The sequence below is a fragment of the Bison bison genome, unplaced genomic scaffold (assembly GCF_000754665.1).
Source record: "Bison bison bison isolate TAMUID 2011002044 unplaced genomic scaffold, Bison_UMD1.0 scf7180017864139, whole genome shotgun sequence".
Lineage (NCBI taxonomy): Eukaryota > Metazoa > Chordata > Mammalia > Artiodactyla > Bovidae > Bison > Bison bison.
This window is the reverse complement of record NW_011494711.1, coordinates 2,789,543-2,809,869: the sequence shown is the minus strand read 5'-3', so window position 1 is coordinate 2,809,869 and position 20,327 is coordinate 2,789,543. Positions and strand designations below refer to the sequence as shown.

At 35.8% G+C, this 20,327-nt stretch overlaps 2 protein-coding genes across 2 annotated transcripts in view; one reads left to right on the top strand and one right to left on the bottom strand.

The window, feature by feature from the left end:
• The window catches only part of ORC4 (origin recognition complex, subunit 4), a 95,579-nt gene extending 92,439 nt beyond the window's left edge, over positions 1–3,140 (top strand). The window contains exon 14 of the mRNA XM_010839951.1: positions 2,161–3,140. Coding sequence (XP_010838253.1) covers positions 2,161–2,349 — 189 coding nt within the window. The 3' untranslated portion in view covers positions 2,350–3,140. The remainder of the gene's footprint in view (positions 1–2,160) is intronic.
• A 3,188-nt stretch (positions 3,141–6,328) lies between these two features.
• Positions 6,329–20,327, bottom strand: part of ACVR2A (activin A receptor, type IIA) — a 95,646-nt gene continuing 81,647 nt past the window's right edge. The window contains exons 6-11 of the mRNA XM_010839949.1: positions 19,968–20,111; positions 18,618–18,763; positions 16,858–16,972; positions 14,334–14,472; positions 9,740–9,870; positions 6,329–8,835 (exon numbers count right to left, since the gene is read on the bottom strand). Of these exons, the coding sequence (XP_010838251.1) occupies positions 8,641–8,835; positions 9,740–9,870; positions 14,334–14,472; positions 16,858–16,972; positions 18,618–18,763; positions 19,968–20,111 (870 nt within the window). The 3' untranslated portion in view covers positions 6,329–8,640. The remainder of the gene's footprint in view (positions 8,836–9,739; positions 9,871–14,333; positions 14,473–16,857; positions 16,973–18,617; positions 18,764–19,967; positions 20,112–20,327) is intronic.

The following is a 20,327-nucleotide window of genomic DNA, read 5'->3' as shown; positions in this document are numbered from 1 at the left end:
ATACCTGGGTTGGGAAGATCCGCTGCAGAGGGGGTAAGCTACCCACTCCAGTATTCTTGGGCTTCCCTCGTTGGTAAAGAATCCGCCTGCAGTGCGGGAGACCTGGGTTCAGTCTGGGTTCAGAACATCCCCTGGAGAAGGAAATGGCTACCCACTCCAGTATTCTGGCTTGGAGAATTCCATGGACTGGATAGTCCATGAGGTTGCAAAGAGTCAGACACAACTGAGCAACTTTCACAAGACACAGATACAGCCCTATCTTTTTATACCCTTAAGGTTGGCTTTATAAAATCTCAGCAGTAAAAGGAGATAGAATGAGTCATTAAGAAAATAAAAAACAATCTCATTGGTTAGTGAGGGTATATAGAGACAATTTTGTTAGAGCTTGGGTAAGGCATGAGTTTCAAAACTTGAGGAAATTTATTCTAGCATACCATTGTCCACCAGAAACATGAGCTACATAATGTAATTTTAGATATTCTAGTAGCAACAACGACAACAAAAAGAAGGTGAAAGGTGAGATTAACTTAGACAGTAAGCTTTATTTAATGTACCAAAATATTTAGATCTGTAGTCAATATAGAAAGGTATTAATGAAGTTTTTTATTTTCTTTTGTGTTAAGTCTTTGAAATTCTGTGTGTTTACACTTAAAGCACATTTTGATTCACTGATTAGTCATTGGAAATAATTGCTCTTTAGATTCTTTAAATTATTTGTTTAGACCCTTATTTAGCTGAAGAAGTAAATTTACATTCTGAAAATGTTTCAAACATACTTAAAATGTTCTGTTAGTTTTTAAATTAAACTTTATAAAAATAGAGTTCCACATTTCAGATCCTCAAGAGCCCATTGAGGTTACATATTGAATAGCACAGCTCTCGAGGACTTTATGGGAAGAAACACCTTTTATGAATTTTTTAAGCAGTGCACCCATAAGTTTTTTAGTATCCTTTATAAGGATATTAAAGGATATTAGAAGTCAGAAGCTTATTTTTTAGGGCAACCAAAAAAACATGAGATCAGGGCATTGCCATTTTCTTCAAAACAATAGGAAAAATACTTAATGTACTGGAGGTTGGTTTTTTCCTCCCTTCCTAATGATAGTCATAGTTTATGGGAATGTATTAGTGGAAAGGGTTAGCTGAGCACTTAAATTTTTACTAGTAGCTTGAGACTGGTCATTTCTACATTTTGATTAAGAAAGTATTTTGCTACCTAGAAATATTTGAAGTCTCAATTTTATTCAGCCAATAGCCAGATCCTCTAGTATTTTCTCATTTTCAGAAATTGCCTGAACTATTTTTCTTTTCATAAGAATTTTTCTAGTTTATAAAGAATGTATTCCAGTAGTATTTTTCACAGTGAGGCTTAAGAATAGAAAGGTCAGTGTATCAGTATTTAATAGTTGATTGGTCCTAATTTAATGTTTTCTTTTTTTCTTCATATCCTAATAAAGTAACTAAAACAACAATCATGGTTAGAAAAGACATGGTACATGAAGGGCTAAGAGGAAGTGGACAGTAAGGAGCCCTATTAATGTGGGGAAGATGGAAGAAAGGGACTTTCTGACAGGTGGTAGTGGTCTCTGTCAGACTTCTTCAGGAAGGAGGGGCCTGTCCTCTCCTCCATACCTCCACCACTCTGCTGAGTCATTTACATACAGGATCAGCTAAACAGGTGTGCTGCTAGAGGTCTTCCCTGCTGCCCTCTGTTTTTACAGCTATATTAAACTTTTATACAGCAAAGTCTAACAAAACAAAACATAAAGGCAAATTTGAGTAACCTGGGCCATTAGTTAAAATGTACTGGTCTTATCAGACTTTGGGTTTTCATAGAGAACCAGAAACTCTGTTAACTTAAGTACTAGGAAAAGATATGACAGAATGAGGTGAGGAACAAAATCAGATTGTGCAGTTGAGTTGTTTGTTCCATTTACATTCAGTGATGTAGGGACAGGCAGCTCTATACTGACACTGCCTCATGTGATGTGTGAAGTTTTTATGAGGTTGATGAGAATTGTTTTTGAACTTTACTGACATCTATTATTACATTTTGTTTCCTAGTACTCTGTTCTAAAACTGACTAAAATCCTAACTGTTCTCTGGCTTAATGTTGTTTACTTCCCTTATTCAACCTAAACTATTTGTTTCATCTTTCAGGCGTTTGAACACTTACAACAATTAGAATTAATAAGGCCCATGGAAAGAACATCAGTAAATGCACAGAGGGAGTATCAGCTGATGAAACTACTTTTGGATAATACACAAATTATGAATGCTTTGCAGAAATACCCCAACTGTCCTACAGATGTTAGGCAGTGGGCGACATCCTCCCTAAGCTGGTTATGAGTATAACCATGGTTTCAGTTATGGAGTTTCAGGCAGACTTCTCTAAAGAACTAAAAGCTGTTGTCCTTTAACAAGATATGTTATTGCATTTTCTTATATTTATAAAGATGTATTTTTGTATTTATGGGAGACTGTTAAACATGTATCATGGCTGTGCCTTGCCTTTGAATCATACGAGCAGTTACATGATTTTAAGTTTTAATTCCAGTGATATGTTGTAACTGTTCAAAAAAATAAATATGACTGTCTTAGGGATTGAAACATATGCTTAATTTAACCCTTGTAAAGTATTTATGTGGTACATTTGAAGAGTTCATTTCAATCCAGCAGCCAGATATTTTTACAAACTGTAAACAAAGCAGTAAAGAAACAGTGGTTAAGAGTTGAAATGTAATGAGTAATCTTTTGGTCCATTGGGCGGTGCTGCAGTCTTTCTGTATTCATGAAAATTTAAGATTCTCTCCCAGACCAAGGTCTTTCAGTTCAGGAGCCTGATCAGTTTGACTAGAAGATGGTTCACATGTAAGAAAAAACCCAAAAGTTTGAACATTTTCTTCCAGTCTTCTTAAAATATGGTACTCATACCATCTACGGAAGAATCTTTTGTAGGATGTTTTTAAATGCGACTCTTGGGCATGTTGTAGGAACTAGCATTTGTTTAACAAGCACTTTAGCAAATTCCTGTAAAGCCACTCCCACGAATAATAGAAAATGTATGACAGTGTTAACTAAATGTTTGTATCAAAAAGTTGACCATATTGGTATGTGTTTAAAGTGAAATTTAATAAGCATTCATGAAGTGTTAGTGACTTCATTTATTCAGGAATATTTGTCTATTTTTTTCATAGAAGGGTTACAAAAGACAAAGTCCCTATCCTTGTACAGTTTGCAATCCTTTTAAAACTGTCAAAGACCCTGACATTAGTTACTCTTGTTTACAGGTGAGAAAACTAACACAGTAGTGGCCCTGTCCAGAGCATTGACAGACCCTGGAATTCCAACTCATTTCGTTGACATCAGAGCTCAGTTTTGTGTTTCTTAGTGTGTCTTTTTAAGTATACTCTAAGAAACTATTTTCTTGGTTTTAAGAGTTACTGCTTTTAGAATGGAGTATGAGATTTCTATGCATAAAAATAGCTCTTCAGTACCTGCAACTATTCCTTGCATACATAGGCATTCTTAGGTTCCAGATCACTGTCATTTACTTTTCAGCAGTGTTTCATGAAAGCCAAGGCTTGCATCCTGGTTCTGTGCAATAGTTTACAGATTTTTAGGGGATATTTTGCCAAAATACTTACCATGGTCACAGCAATATTAAGACATAAGGGTTTTTTGCACTTGAGCCAAAATTGTCCCTTAAAATTTTTTCTGAGCTGTTTTAGGTGAGTACCCTCTGCTTTAAAAGCACTGACCACAAAAGCACCTAAAGAACTGGCTTGAAGACTGCAAATTTTTATCTGCTTAGGATGCCCACTCGAAGGTTTGAAAGCCCTCATCTACCTACCTGGCTATGTAAAAACTACAGAAATATCCATCACATCAGTGAAATAGCTAAATAACAAACTATAAAAAGTAAGTTAGCAAAAGTCACACAAATGAAGTACAAGCCTACATTTCAAAAGCAGTTTTTCAGAGAAAGAATGTTGTGTTTCCCTTTCCATATTCCTTAATATAGAGAAGCTAAAATATACTTAAATGTTTTAAAACTAACTTCATCTTTTAAATTGTTTAAACTGTCGTCAATAAAATAAAAACCAAATCTCAAAAGCCCTAGTAAAAACCTTTCAAGAATAACATAAGCAAATGTGGCTTAAAGATATTTTCATTTACTAGAAAAGGAATGCAGCCTGTTAACCACACAATCAAAAGACTGAAAACCAGGTGAGCAGGCATGTTAGCAGCATCAGTGAGGTTACTGATCACTCCTGTGATCCCTCCATGTGTCCAACCAAAAACATTAAGAAAAAAGTTCCCAGTTTTGTGGACGTGCAAATGTGAATGACTCAGAAGTATGTGCTGTTGCCCCAAAACTTACATCATAATTCTGTATATATTGATTACATACTATTAACTTTCTGAAGACTCAGTTTTGCAGAACAACATTAGAAACAGTTTCAGTCTTTCTGTAGATTCATGGTTTGTATTTTCATTTGGTTTTAGAAGAAAATGCAGTTTCTTTCAAACCAGTGTAACCTAAGTGTTGCCCCTTCCTTCACCTTTACCCTAAAAAATTGAGGATCCATTGATGTGAACTTCGACATTAAATGTGGGTAGGTGGGGCTCTTTCACCCCCATTTGCTTGGAAAGTCAGGTGATAAACCAAAATTCTAGTGTTTGGAATTTGCAGCACTAAAAATGCAAATGAAAGCTTGCTTCCTTGGTGATCCCTCTTACTGATTACCTTAAGTGGAAAATATCAGAATTCTTCCCTTCTATTGGTAAACTGTAGTTGGGAAGTGTATATATCTTTGATGTCTATTACCTAAGTCACTTTTTAAGAAAAAGTCTGTATGAAAAGACAAGGTAACTAATGCCATTTAGTCTCTCTTAAAATTGGCAGGACCAATATCTGTACTTTCAAAGGAACACAATCTGCTTACACAGCAAAGGAGAGAAATGCCAAACCTCCCTTTCACCTGTCCCCATTCTTGCACATTCTAAGGTGTAAGGCTCACTAGCAATTGTAAAGCTGCTGTTCCCATCTTTAAGAATGTATAACTAAAGAAAAACTTCATATGCAAATCATACCATGTTTATTTTTTTTATTTAACTTGGGAATGGAATGGGGATAGCATACATTTTATTTGTACAATATTTAACAATCACTTACCCAAGGTGGGGTTTTATGGGACTTTTTTTTTTTTTCTTTTTTAGACTTTTTGTTAAATACTTGCAGAAAAAATAGCAAGTACAATTTGACAGTAGTACAACAACCTGTGCCCAAAACACTGACAAGAAATACAGAGTAAAGCTAAAATAATTGTTTACCAATATTTTGAGAGGTAACAAATAGGATATGGGTTGAGACTGCATAAAAAATGTACTGCTGGTTGAATATCTGAGGTAAATGATGTTCAATCAAGATGCTACTTGTATCATTTTGCCCATAAATCAGTAAATAATTTTATGCACATTATACCAAATGTTCCTAAAAAGTAATATTTTAAAAAGGTAAAAAAGAGAAACTGGAAAATATCTGTGGCAAAGCATCTTTTTTAAAGTTAATCAGTTTTTTCCACTAAACTATCCAGGATTTTTTCCCCTCCTACCTGCATTTTACTTAAATGTAGCTGTTATACTACCTAGGAGTAAGGACGGGGGAAGAAGAGTTTCATGATTTATGATTCATCTTTAAGTTCTAAACTTTTTTCTTTCTGATTGTATTTTCAAAACATCACCATGAAGGACAGTGCAAGTTCATGGGACCAACAACTGTGAGGCACAGTCTCTGTTCTGGAATTCACAAGGTACCTGTAATAAACATTCAAACAAGAATCACACGTCACATGCTGAAAACTGCCTAGCATCTAAAATACATACAAGAGCGGTGCAGGGCATAGACTTCGAATACAGCCGAACAGTCCATCAGTTTGGACTAGTCCATCAGTCCTATGGCAGTTGATCATAAAGCATTCCTTACACGGAGATCTGGGCAAGGTCAAGAGTGTAAGTTAGAGCAGCAGTTCTGATGTGTGTCATAAAGGCAAAATACAAGACGAATCATAAGGAGCACCATACACATGAGGAAAAAATTATTGGGGTCTGTTTACCCCCAAACAAATCATTTTTCTTTGATCTTTCTTTTTTTCAGTATCCCTAAGCTCAAACTTTTTATTAATTTGCCCACTCTACACTGACTGTAAACCAAACGTGAAAATGCCCTGCAAAAGAAAGTTTTAACAAGACTAGGTACAGGACAGGTAGTCACTGGAACATTCTTATTTTACTGCTTATAAAAATTATTTTTCTACCAATGTAGTTCTCAAAAGGATACAGGTTTTATTGTAAAATTGGTTAGCTAGAGTTAAGTACAATACCCAGGATTTCTAAAAACGTTTTCTAACATGAAGAGAAAACTTTATTTTGTGAATAACTGGTCTTATAAATGTAACTCTTTAAGTGTTCACATAAGCCAAACATTCATCATAATACTCCTTGTTTTCCTTTGACTTTTTTTTTTAAACTTTTAAAAACAGGATTAAATGTTCAGAACAGGTAGAAATCAGTCTTCAAGAGATGAACAATTTTCATGTATGAATATTCTCATTATTTTCCCTTCTTGATTAGTTTCCAGGTAGAAGCAAAACCAAGAAATTGAGAAGCCAGGTACTTTTTGAAATAAAGGTAAACTCAACACTGAAATGGGAATTCTAAGAAATACAACAAAGCCTTGGGTACATGATGTGACCAAGAACACAATTCTCTGTATGGTGTGTGGCACACAGACGACAATGCTGTTACTCTTCTTTCCCTCCCTGCTTAGAGTCTGTTGACCTATGTATTATTTATAAATAATATAATTTATTCCCAGAGATTAAGCGCATGTTTTATGTAAAATGTAGTGTACTGTGTGGTTAAATAGCCATTTGAAGATAACACATTCACAGTGAGCTCCTGATAGTGACACATAAAAAATTCTTTTATAAAATTAACATGGATTTTTAAATGACCTGACAAAAGTACATAGTATAATACTGACTATTTGTTGGTCAGTAATCTAATTAATGTTTTGCTTTGGCCTGTAAATTTGAGAAGGAATCCAATTATATTCTAATGTAATAGTGTTTTGAAAAGCACTTTGGCACCTACTTATCAGTTCGATTTTCTCATCAAGGATAAGGCATGAACTATCCTAAATTAATATCAGTTAGTTGTAAAAGCAATTTGTGGAAGGATGCTAAGCTATGTTACCTATATCAACATTGGTTACCTCTAAATGTCATTGCATATTTTAAGTTATAAGTTTAACTTGTTATCCCTGATTTGTTTTAAAGCAGTAACATCTGAAATCTGTGCTTAAAAGTTTAAATCTCTATCCTAGGATAATTCTTGACATATCACAGACATCAAATATTACTCTGACAAGATGGCACCAAGCAGAAATATAGTAATAAAGTTACAAGTCTCAAAGCAGAGAGTGAGGAATTCTGGGTAATGACACTTCCTGAGGTGATTCTAAAACAGTGATCAAGAATGTCCCACACACTGTTTGGTGAAAAGAAATACACTACAATTTTACATATATAAATAGGAAAAAAAAATCTATTTTTAAAGAATAAAAATGAAGAGCTTTCCAGTGTTACAGCTCACTTAAAAAATTTTAAATCATGCTTTAAATTTTCAAATAGTCCCCAAGCACAGCACACCTAAAAAAATATGTAGCTAAGTATGCAATATTTTGGGAACTTGATATAAGATGAAGTTTTTTTTAAAACATGGGAGAAAAGGGGGAAATACACCATTTTTTCATTTCAAAAAAACAGCACTTTTTTTTCCTTAAATCACAAGCTAGCACAAGAAAAGCTAAAACACTGCTTTACAAATGGCCACTTACTGTTGGCACTAAGCATAGCTTACCTTTTTTCTTAAATAACACAGTGAATTTGTAATACCTTGTTACAAAACATGGGTCAATTTATTATTGAAATTTTGTTAGTGTTTTCAATTTTATAATTTAGCAACCGTGGAACTGAGGTATACCTTGTTGAGGGAGGTTAAAGTAATGCTTGGAAGCCTCTTTACTGTACCCCACTTAGATGACTTTGTTTATGTACACAGAACAGCAGCACACTAAACATTCACAAGCTGTGTCATATTGGCATTACAATAGTCATTTATAGAAACACAACAGCAAATGCAATAAAAACAAGTTACCCTTTTAAAATCTGAAATGAAAAGTTTTTGATTTAAAAAAAAAAATAGCAGTAGTTCATTTAAGGAATTAGTGTCTTCAGACAGACATTAAGAAATCTGATGTCAGTTTTCAAACACGTGATTAGCCAGGTCCAAAAAGATCCTTGATTTGGAGAGGGCCACATTCTTCATGTACATTTTTTCAAAAGTTTCTTTATAGAGTTTACAACTTTTCTCTTAGTCGCGTGTCCTTCATGTATGTCTCTGCTACAGGCAATGCCGTAAGTCTCCCAGAGCCACCATTTGAAATGAGAGTCTTCTTTCTGAGACGTCTAGGACACATCCTACTCATTTCACACAGAAAATAAACTGCAAGCAGTTTCATTAGCAGCTCCAGTTGAGAGTCCTGTTTCTCAGTGTGTACACATGGTGCAACCATCATAGACTAGATTCTTTGGGAGGAAAGTCAACATTTGTCACCATCGTGACCACTGTTACAATGTCCTCTGTGGTAATGATATTTGTTAGTCTTTGCATCTGAGTAATTCTTTCACCTACACATCCAGCTGATAACCTGGCTTCTGCATCGTGATCCCAACATTCTTCTATCGTTTCACAGAGCATTGCCATTCCCTAAAAAGGAAAAACACATTTAAATATCATAGCAATTTTTGTTTTCTATTGGGAACTAGAGTAAAACTCTCATAAAGAAATTGCTATTCTTGTGGGTTAAAGAAAGTCTCAAAATTAGCCAAGTTTGGTATTTGTCAACATTCACTTTCGAATATCTCACATGGAGAGAAGCACTGAGAGAAAACAGTATTTTTTTTTTTAAGCACTGGAGATGATCACAGCAGGTGATTTGTTTAATTCCAAATATCTCTGATCATTATTCACAAGGCAGGTAATTTAAGCTAACCTTTGAACTGAATTCAAAACTAAGGCTTTGAGAAGTTTACCAATTTTTCTTCTTTTCTTAGTTTCTCAGCATTTCTACCTTGCAGATAAGTAGGAAAAGGGTTAGGAAGCCACACTTAAGGATTCTCTACTTGGCTTATCCATGTTTCTAGTTATATCTAGAACAAAATAACCAGGGCAATATTGTTCCAGCCTTCACATTCCTAGTCTCTTATGAACTTGAAAATCATCCAATCAAAATGCAGTAACTGTCATAGAATAATACTAGGTACTTCACTTTTTAAAACGACATCATATGCGACGGTGGTGGTCAGCAAGGTTATACAACTCTCCACAGGCTCACAGTCAGCCACTTGTTTCCCTTGGAAACCTTCCAGATAGGAGACACTGTGACACAGGAGCACAAAGCCAAGTGTCCCCCACAGCTCTGACTTTACCGTCTCCCTCCCGAGTGTACAGATGTGGCCTTAACTGCACTGTTTCTAGGACTCTAGAATAGAACACCTTGTACCAAGATCTCTGCCTCAGGAAATCCAGAAAGGTGCAAAAATATAAATCATTCCTCTGATGAGCATTTTTTTTAATTGGAAATTAAAGTGAAAAGCTAACTATAACTTACAGCATGTTTCTGCCAATAATCTCTTAAAACAGGCCTCTTTTTTTTATGCACAACAACTTCCTGCATGTCTTCAAGAGAGGGATGCTGGCCAATTTCTTCCTCAAATGGCAGCATGTATTCATCTACAGGTCCTGAAATGTAAAAAAGGGGGAAAAGTCATTTTAATTCAAATCATCTTGCTATCCTAACTGGAACAAGTTTTCTAAAGCATACTTTCACCACCTTTTCCTAACTGTCATATGCTATAATGACAGGACTGGAAAAGGTCAGTTTTCATTCCAATCCCAAAGAAAGGCAATGCCAAAGAATGTACTGCACAATTGCACTCATCTCACATGCTAGTAAAGTAATGCTCAAAATTCTCTAAGCCAGGCTTCAGCAATATGTGAACCGTGAACTTCCAGATGTTCAAGCTGGTTTTAGAAAAGGTAGAAGAACCAGAGATCAAATTGCCAACATCCGCTGGATCATCAAAAAACCAAGAGAGTTCCAGAAAAACATCTATTTCTGCTTTACTGACTATGCCAAAGCCTTTGACTGTGTGGATCACAATAAACTGGAAAATTCTGAAAGAGAGGGGAATACCAGACCACCTGACCTGCCTCTTGAGAAACCTATATGCAGGTCAGGAAGCAACAGAACTGGACATGGAACAAACAGACTGGTTTCAAATAGGAAAAGGAGTAAGTCAAGGCTGCATATTGTCACCCTGCTTATTTAACTTATATGCAGAGTACATCATGAGAAACGCTGGGCTGGAAGAAGCACAAGCTGGAATCAAGACTGCCAGGAGAAATCTCAATAACCTCAGATATGCAGATGACACCACCCTTATGGCAGAAAGTGAAGAGGAACTAAAAAGCCTCTTGATGAAAGTGAAAGAGCAGAGTGAAAAGTTGGCTTAAAGCTCAACATTCAGAAAATGAAGATCATGGCATCTGGTCCCATCACTTCATGGGAAATAGATGGGGAAACAGTGGAAACAGTGCTGACTTTATTTTTGGGGGCTCCAAAATCACTGAAGATGGTGATTGCAGCCATGAAATTAAAAGACGCTTACTCCTTGGAAGGAAAGTTATGACCAACCTAGATATTCAAAAGCAGAGACATTACTTTGCCAACAAAGGTTCATCTAGTCAAGGCTATGGTTTTTCCAGTGGTCATGTATGGATGTGAGAGTTGGGACTGTGAAGAAAGCTGAGCGCAGAAGAACTGATGCTTTTGAACTGTGGTGTTGGAGACTTGTGAGTCCCATGGACTGCAAGGAGATCCAACCAGTATATCCTAAAGGAGACCAGTCCTGGATGTTCATTGGAAGGACTAATGCTGAGGCTGAAACTCCAATACTTTGGCCACCTCATGCAAAGAGCTGACTCACTGGAAAAGACTGATGCTGAAAGGAATTGGGGGCAGGAGGAGAAGGGGACGACAGAGGATGAAATGGCTGGATGCATCACAAACTCAATGCACATGAGTTTGTGTGAACTCCGAGAGTTGGTGATGGACAGGGAGGCCTGGTGTGCTGCGATTCATGGGGTCACAAAGAGTTGGACACGACTGAGCGACTGAACTGAACTGATAATGACAGGAGAGAAACAAACACTCAACTGTAGTTACAACCACAAATTTTAATTTAGAAGAAATCAAAAAGTCTGTAATTTGGCATGTAACACTGCTAAGTATTCTAACGAGCTCTCTTACCTACTACATAAGGAATACCTACCTCTGTATATAGGACACAGGGAACTGTGGATATGTGCATATTAAGGATATAACATCTCTGTAAGGTACCCACTCCTCCTGCAATTCAGATCAGACTATCAACACTAGTGCTTTCCTTTCAGTTCAGTCCATTACAGCCATCTTTATTCTGACATGCCCTAGCCCCCTACACAATCATACAAGGAGGTATGTACTCCAGAGGCACATCTCTGCCCTCACAAAAGCTGCCAAATATTTAGTTTAAAAATCACAAATGTACTGTATAAAGAGGGTTCCCAACAAGTCAGAATGGTGCCTTCACAGAAAAGCAAGATTTATTCTACAACATAATTTTTTTTTTACTTAGGCCTACTCAAATACAGAAATTCAGTTAGAAGTTAGTAATAACTAATCATCAATAAACACTTAATGCTGACCAGAAACTTTATATTCCATTTTATCTTCACAGAGTACAGGTGGCATTACCCTATTTTACAGATAAGCTCAAAAAAAGTTCCATAATTTGCACACAGGCATACAGCTATGACGTAAGCTGAATCCACCTGAGAATGACTCTAGAGTCTGTGAACCATCTGTCCTTGATGGGAAACTGGTCACTAATGAGCAACTTCAGTGACCAGATGTGTCTGTATATAGATAACAAACCCTGTGCAAGTTCTCAAAACATACCAAATACTCCTGCATAGAATTAAGTTAACTGGATCATGAAGGAGGCTATCTAATTCAACCCTGTCTAACTGTACGAATACCTGGTAGCTGAATAGTCGGGCTCTGCTTGTGCACTTAAGAGTACTGACATTCTAAAGTGTCTCTTCCCCTCACTACTCTAAATGTGGTCCACAGGTGAGCAGCATTGACAGGCAGCTTATAAGAAATGTAATTATTAGGCCCCACCCTAGACCTACTGAGTCAAAATCTGAATTTTAAGATTCCCAGGAGTTTGGTTTGCACATTGAAATTTGAGACTCACTGAACTAAACCATCAATGACTAGCCATCAAAAAAAATTAAAATCACTATAGCAATGTTCACACTGTCCCCTATAATTTCTGACTTGGATCAGAAATGCCTCTTTGCAACTAAGTATTCCATAGCACATGCAAGGTATTTAAGAAATCTAAGCATCTATCCCTCTCTTATTCCATAAAAACTTCCCTCATACAAAACAAAGCAACTCTTCACTCCTCCAAACTCTGATAATATTTCCTTACACTTCTCAGGTATTAACATTTATCCATGGCTCAGCAGGTAAAGAATCCACCTGCCATGAAGGAGACACAGGAGACATGAGTTCGACCCTTGGGTTGGAAAGATATCCTGGAGAAGGAAGTGGGAATCCCACTCCAGTATTCTTGCCTGGAAAATCCCATAGACAGATGAGCCTGATGGGCTACAGTCCATGTGGTTGCAAACAGTTGGACATGACTGAGCACATAAACTCAGAAAACACATACCTACATGGACAATTCATACTTAACCTTACTCTAGAATTAACTGTCCAAGATACATTTTTATCAACTGAACTGTACATTGTTTATCCCTCATAATACTATATCCAATTGATTTGCTTCAGAGTTATTAGTCAAATTTTAAGCAATGTATTTTCCCGTAACATCTGCCATCTCACCTGCTTCTTTCTGCCTCCATAAATGCACATAATAAATGCGTTCATCTTCCACTTTGACCCAAAACACACTGAGCAGTTTACTCAGGTTCTGGGTCCACTCCCCCACCAATTTTGGAAGAATGAATGGCTGTCCATTCCTGACCACTGTCCACTAAATTCCCTTTAAAAGCACCTTTTCCCAAGTCAAATTTCATATACCAAAGGTAGTCTGTCATACACTGAAAAACTTTTACAGTACTCAAAAAATACTCTTAGAACATAGGTTAAGATAGTTACACCTTTAGAAAATTAAAATTAGAAAAAAACAAAACATCAAACTAACATTGGTTTGGGGGTTAGCAGTCAGAAAGTTTATCTTATATTCTGATATCCCAAAAAGTGTAACATAATTGGAGAAGAGAGAGACCTTCTAAGGAGCACTAAAGACAGTACCCACAACACTATAATTCCTTCACACCAGGAATATAACATGCAGGTTTATAATCAATCAATGTGAATACCTATTTTTGAAAAGGATTTAAAAAACAAGGACTAGGAATCTCTTGGAACCAAGGTGATGTGCTAGAGAATGTAACTTATGTTTATAATAATGTCTACAGTAGATCAGACTTTCAAAGCTTTGAAGAGGCAGAATCTAACCTGCAGTATAATGTGCTCAGCCATGGAGGATAGAATGCTAATTCAATCTGTTGCTGAGGTATATGTTTCCATCATATACCTTCCCAGGACAATGTCTGAGAGGCCAAATCTACATGCAACTCTCACCCAAGAGCTGACTTTAACCCTTAGGTGTCTTAGGACCCATATGACCTGACCAAGGTAGCAGCCCTCTCCCTGAATCTGGATCAGAGTTTCAAATCTAGGCCCTATCACTCATCAACTTGAAGCTTAAATAGACAAGCTACTTAATTTCTACTTAAAATTTGAGTGTCAAATTCCTCACATAGAAAACTAAGCTAATAATTACCTCCAAAGTTGTTTCAGGAAATAAGCTAAAGGTATGTGAAGTGCCCAGCAAAGCATCTGGCAACCATAATGAATCAGGACATTTCAGCACCTTTCCTTTCCTGCCCTCCTGTCCCCTGCCTCCTGAATTTTCTTTACGCTACCACTTCTGGGAGTCTACTTAAAAAACAGCTGTACTTTATAATATTACCTCAGAGAGTACTCAGCCCTTTTCATACATGTGTAGTAGGTACACACATACACATACATAGTATCTTTTTAAAAATATTTGTTCCCTTACCATCTGCAGCAGTACAGCGAGAAGCCAGTTCCCACAGGACTAATCCCATGGCGTACATATCTATCCTCAAAAATGCATCCCTTTGGAAGTTGATAGCACCCTCTAACACCTCTGGAGCCATATACCTTCGGGTACCCACCTGAAAAAGATGTTAAAAGCAAATAGCAATTACTAATTTTGTGAACTGACATTTTATCATTTGTAAAGAGAATCAAAACCAACTGTGGTATACTATCAGGAAAGATAACTAAATTTTGACCACCAGAATTTTATTCCATTTCAAGTAATACAACAGTAATGGAAACGGTGGAGGCAACCATGAGTAGGGTGTGCTTAAACAAATGAAAGTACTATGCAGCTCTTAGAAAAACATGAGGTAGATCTATAAGGACTGACATGGAAAGAGTTCTAAAAATACTGTAGGATGAAAACAGCCAAGAACAAAGCAGTGCATATACTAAGATCCCTTCGGTATACACTTAATAGATATATCAACACATACTATGCTGGTTTAGGCTTAGACTTTTTCCCCCTTCTGGAAGTAACCACAAACTGAACAATGGTTATTTGTGGATAAAGGATGGAACAGAGAAAAAATCTGTATGCTTTTTGACTGTATACTGCTTGAAATGTATCCTTAAAAAAAAATACTTTTTGAGTATAACAATACAAAACATAAAGCAAATTAGCCACATAAAGGATAGATAAACTTTCTAAAGTTCTATTTGCACAAAATCTATTTGTTTCTTCATGAATTCTTATATTCCTTATTGATATCTGTCCCTAGCAGTTTGCTATTTCTTATTAATGTAACTATGATTACCAAGCTAGTACAGATGACTCTGGTTGGTGCTTGACAAAATTCATTTATTTTAAAAATTTCTGTGTGATACCTGGGTAGATCACAATCCACTTGAGTTTTAGTAGGTCTAGGGAGTGGCCCAGATACTAGTATTTCCAAAAGATACATTATTAAGTTACTGTGAGCTACACTAGAAATCGGGCAATTACCTGTAAATACACATTTAACAAAGGTATTATAAAAAAAAATGTTTTGCTCACTAAGACCCTAAAGTTCAAGTTTCTAATTCATTTATTAATAATAAGGAGAACACTTTAAAGAGTAACTTTCCCTTTTTTGCCACTTTAAGTAACTTTTAATGTGCTACAAGCAAGCTTTTCCCAAAAGTCTTTTCTCCTAAAGACAAATGTATGTCATCCAAAGTACTTCTATTTTTATGAAATAATGACATCATCTTTTTTTAGTGTAAAATGTCCTCTCTTTTATCAATTGATGATGACAAAAGATAAAAATCATTTTTTCCCAGTGTTCTTTACAAAATATAAAATAGTCAATAACATGCATTTAAAATTTTCTGGTCCGTGAAATCTAAAGTCAAGGAATCAGTGATGTATTATTTATTATTATGCATACATGTAATTATGTATTATTGTTATGTATTATTATTTTTACCCACGTCATATAACCCAATCATGAGGGCATTAAAAGATATGAATGAATCCTTTTTTTTTTTTTTAAGGGAGGGATGGTATATTAAGTTTATAAGGTACCAAAGGATTGAATTCTTTGGAAAAGTTAAGTCTTAAAATAATCAGCTCAGAAGTTTGGTCCTAGACTTCCTGCACAATCTCCCATCTCAGCAATACTCCACAAAAATGCCTTCCTTCCAAAATACACATGCTGTCAACTTTCTAGAACTATGACTATTGACTAAATTCTTAAATCATTAGTCAATACTGCCAAAATTTGTTGTGCTGTGTTCTTGGAGGCCAACAGCATACACTGGGAAAAAAGAAATCTGAGAATCAGGTGATCAAATAATTTGCATAATTTGAAAGATGAAGCAATGATTATACAAAATCATTTGGCTTTGTAAGGAAATAACACCTTTTGGTCAAACTGTTTTGAAAACACCTTTCCTAGCCTCAGTTTCTGAGAATAAAATATGGATGTTCTTTTCCTCTCTAGCCTTCCTTACAGGCTTCCATTGCTGAGATCTCTGTGTAAACTTCGATTAACTGTAGCCCATCAGGCCCCTCTGTCCATGGGTTTCCCAAGCAAGAATACTAGAGTGGGTTGCTATTTCCTTCTCCAAGGATCTTTCCAACCCAGGGATGAAACCCAGGTCTCCTGCAATGCAGACAGATTCTTTACCATTTGAGCCACTAGGGAAACCCTAAATTAAAGCTAGTAAGTTAATAATATTAAGAACTCCCTAAAAGAATGAGGCCTATTAAAATGTGTTAGATTCTCCTTTGATTAGTTTTAAAAATAGAGTCCTATAACATCTGAATTGTTTTAGATGAACTCCTTGATCTAAACTACCATATGAAAATATCTTCCTTAGCAACTTTAAAACTTACTCAAGACAGTTATTCTTGTATTAGATGCCAATTTAATAACCACCACAATAATTTTAGACCAACTGATTCCAGATCAGCCATCTAAGAAAATATGGGACAGGATTATTTTTCCTTAAGAGTTTATAGTTATCATCCTTACCTGTCCATGAGTATCACCTGCAGACTTGCCAGCCTCAAACTTTAACGCCAACCCAAAGTCAGCAATGCAGGCTGTCAGATTGTTTTTCAACAGCACATTTTTACTTTTGATGTCCCTTGCAAATAGAAAGATAGACAAAGTATTCAAATTCAGTTTAAACAGTATCTTTTAAATTTTTTGACTCTGACTAGGAAAAGAGACTATGTATGCTATAAAAAAAGTTAATTCAAAGTATGAAATACAGAAAAAGGGAGAGGGAAAAAAGCTTAAGTAAAGTCTCCATATAGCTTGAAGCACAAGGGTACAGTGACCAAGTCCTATCCACCACAGGGACAATAGGAAGGAATTCTCCCCATAAAGCCTTTTATAAAGAGCTGCCATTCCAAAGATACTGTCCAGCTTTCATGTTATCTATGTCACTCCAATCTACCAATCAAAAAAATGTTTTTTAAGATGATAAGCATATTTCAGTTTAAAGTTAGAAACTCTCACTGAAACTTCAGTTTAAAAACCAAAATGAAAAAATTTTCAAATAATAGCAGGATTGGAGTCTTTTTGCCTATTGGCAGAGGCCTACATTTTAAAATAGTCCCTTATTTTAATGGTTCTTATTATAGTCATCAACCTGGCTGTACAAAAAGCATCCGTAGGAATGTTTACCAGATAAAAAATTTTCACCATAACATACATGCTCCAGCTGGATCCTGGTGTTCCGAAAAGAGTAACCGTTTTAAGGCAATCAGATCTCCTCCTCTACACTCCAGCCTCAACTAGTTCATGCCAGAGGTAACTATACCCCAGGCAAACACATCTATGTCGTAAGCAATGGTTAAATTTATGTATGCAGAGAGACCCACAAATGATACAATATCCAGTTTTAGACTCAATCGATTTTTAGGTACCCTATTTAAAGTAACCTTGGGGTTCACAAGGATTATTTCCCATAGGACTATGTGAGGCAAGCAAAAATTCAGGAAGAGGCAGTTAGACAGTATGCAGGAAGATGAAAGGGAGCAACTTCAGAGGTGGAAGTCATTTAAGGTTTTCAAAATTGGAATTGAAATAAAAGTAATGCTTCCCTGCAACCTAAAACACCACCAGCACTCGATTAAGTATTAGTTCCAAGAATCAGTTAATTTAAAACAACCATCTTTAAACTGAAAAGATGATAAACTGATCCCAGGTTCAAGGAAGTTAAATTATAGTGGCAAACTGAATCCCATGTCTAAAGGGAACTAATGTTTTCCCTTTAAGGATCTGACCGTTATTGGGTCCAAGTACTATTTCTTCACTGAAAAAGGAAATTTAGGCAACCCAATTATTCAAATCATGCCTCCCATCACCTGCACTTCGGTAATGATCACTTGGTCATTCAAAACACAACAAAAATATATTCGAAAATCTCTCCTTAATTACATCCTCTTATACATATTTATAATCATCTTTGAAGTAAATCATGTTTTGAGGCAAAATAAATTTCTCCTTTGAGATAAATACACTTTCATTCTTAACTATGTTTTAGGAAATAAGACAAATTGAAACATAAGTCAATCATTAACCTTTGATAATGATGTTAATATATATATCATCCGAAATACTTCCTGGCCAATCTCAAAGCTAATTTGAAAAACAAATAAAAATCAAATGCCTCCAACAGCATGATTAAATAACTAGGGGAAAAATTTTGCCCAATGGTTTGAAAGTTTAAATAATAAACAAATACTGAATTATTGGGGAAAATAATATAAATTCAGCTCTACCTGTGAGATATGGCGGGTTTGTGGCCATCTTTTAGGCCAGGTATATCCTCATGTAAATATGCCAATCCTCTAGCCATGGTTTCTGCAATATGACACAATTCATTCCAAGAGACCACATTAGCCTTAAGAAAGTCTGATAGTGAACCCTAAAGAAAGGGGGAAAAAAAAACAACTTATGTTCTTGATAAAAGCCATGTGTATATGGAGACTTTCCTTTTTACTTTTAAGAGGTTATGGAAGCCAACATATCTTTCCTTTCAGTGAATAATATCCAAAGTCCATTTCTTTCTGAATGGTTTTAAGTTTCACGTTAATAAACATTTGAATACCACTAATCTTTCAAGGTTTGCTATAAGCATAGTCAGTTAATTTCTCATTTAGAAGATGAAATTTAAAAGAAAAAAAAGATTATTGGAAATCTAAAATTCTAGAAAATATTTTAGAAGTTAAAATATACTATTGAGATGTTATATCATAGGACTAGGAGAACAAAAAATTAAAACATATAAACAACTAACCTAAAGAATCTTCCTCTGGAGATCACTGACAACCTTTTGGTCAAGAATCAGAGAAATAAAAGAGCCACTTTTTTCTGACAATGATGAAACTGATTGGCAAAAATAACCCAATTTCCTACTTCATTAATGTATACTTTCATACTAACTCTGAAAGTAGAAAAATTGAGGAAAAATAGCAAATGTGTTTTGGTGGTAACTACCCTACAGATTAGTGACAAATCAAAGATCAGATAAATTTCCTGACATTACTTCTGTCACTAAGCGACACTGATTAAAGAATTTTAAGAAACAAAATTCAAGTTGAAAAATGGCCTGTGTAATAAACGTGGATGGTAAATGGCGAATGAAAATTATTAAGCATTGGCTATAACCCTGATGCTGGGAGGGATTTGGGGCAAGAGGAGAAGGGGACGACAGAGGATGAGATGGCTGGATGGCATCACCGACTCGATGCACATGAGCTTGGGTGAACTCCGGGAACTGGTAATGGACAGGGAGGGCTGGCGTGCTGCGATTCATGGGGTCGCAAAGAGTCGGACACGACTGAGCAACTGAACTGAAGTGAACTGATACTAAAATAATTATTTGTAAGAGAAGTAACTGCAGCACAAGAAATCAGGGACAAAAGACTAGTATTATATAAGTAGAGGGTTAGGCGAAAAAGTTGTCATCTTTGTTTTTCTATTAATATAAATTACTTTTAAAACAGGTTTTTATTTATAAAGATACACCCTGTTCCCAGAAAAGTAAGTGAGGGTTTTGTAGCCAACATTAGGAAAGTAAGCCAACCCTGACCTTACTGAGTTAAAATGGGGAGTACTGATATTTCTACCTTTTCATGAAATGCTGTGATTAGCCAAAGATCCACATCAACACTGGTGCCTCGTTTCTCTGCACCAATGAACTGCAGTATGTTCTCATGCTTCATTCCAGGCAAACTATAGACTTCATATTCATTCTGCCATGACTGTTTATCCTAGAGTTAAAAAGAAAGAAAAATAAGAATACAAAGAACACAGGCAAATAAACCATATCTAAGAGATTACTCCAGTAAGTTCTAAGACAATTTTTTTTAAAGACTAAGTATTAAAAGATTCTTTGGTTTTCTTTTGTCCTATTTTTTAATAAAAGAAAACTCTGACAATAAGTAACAGCTCCATACTAAATGCCTGCCCTCCGCCATTCCCTCAAA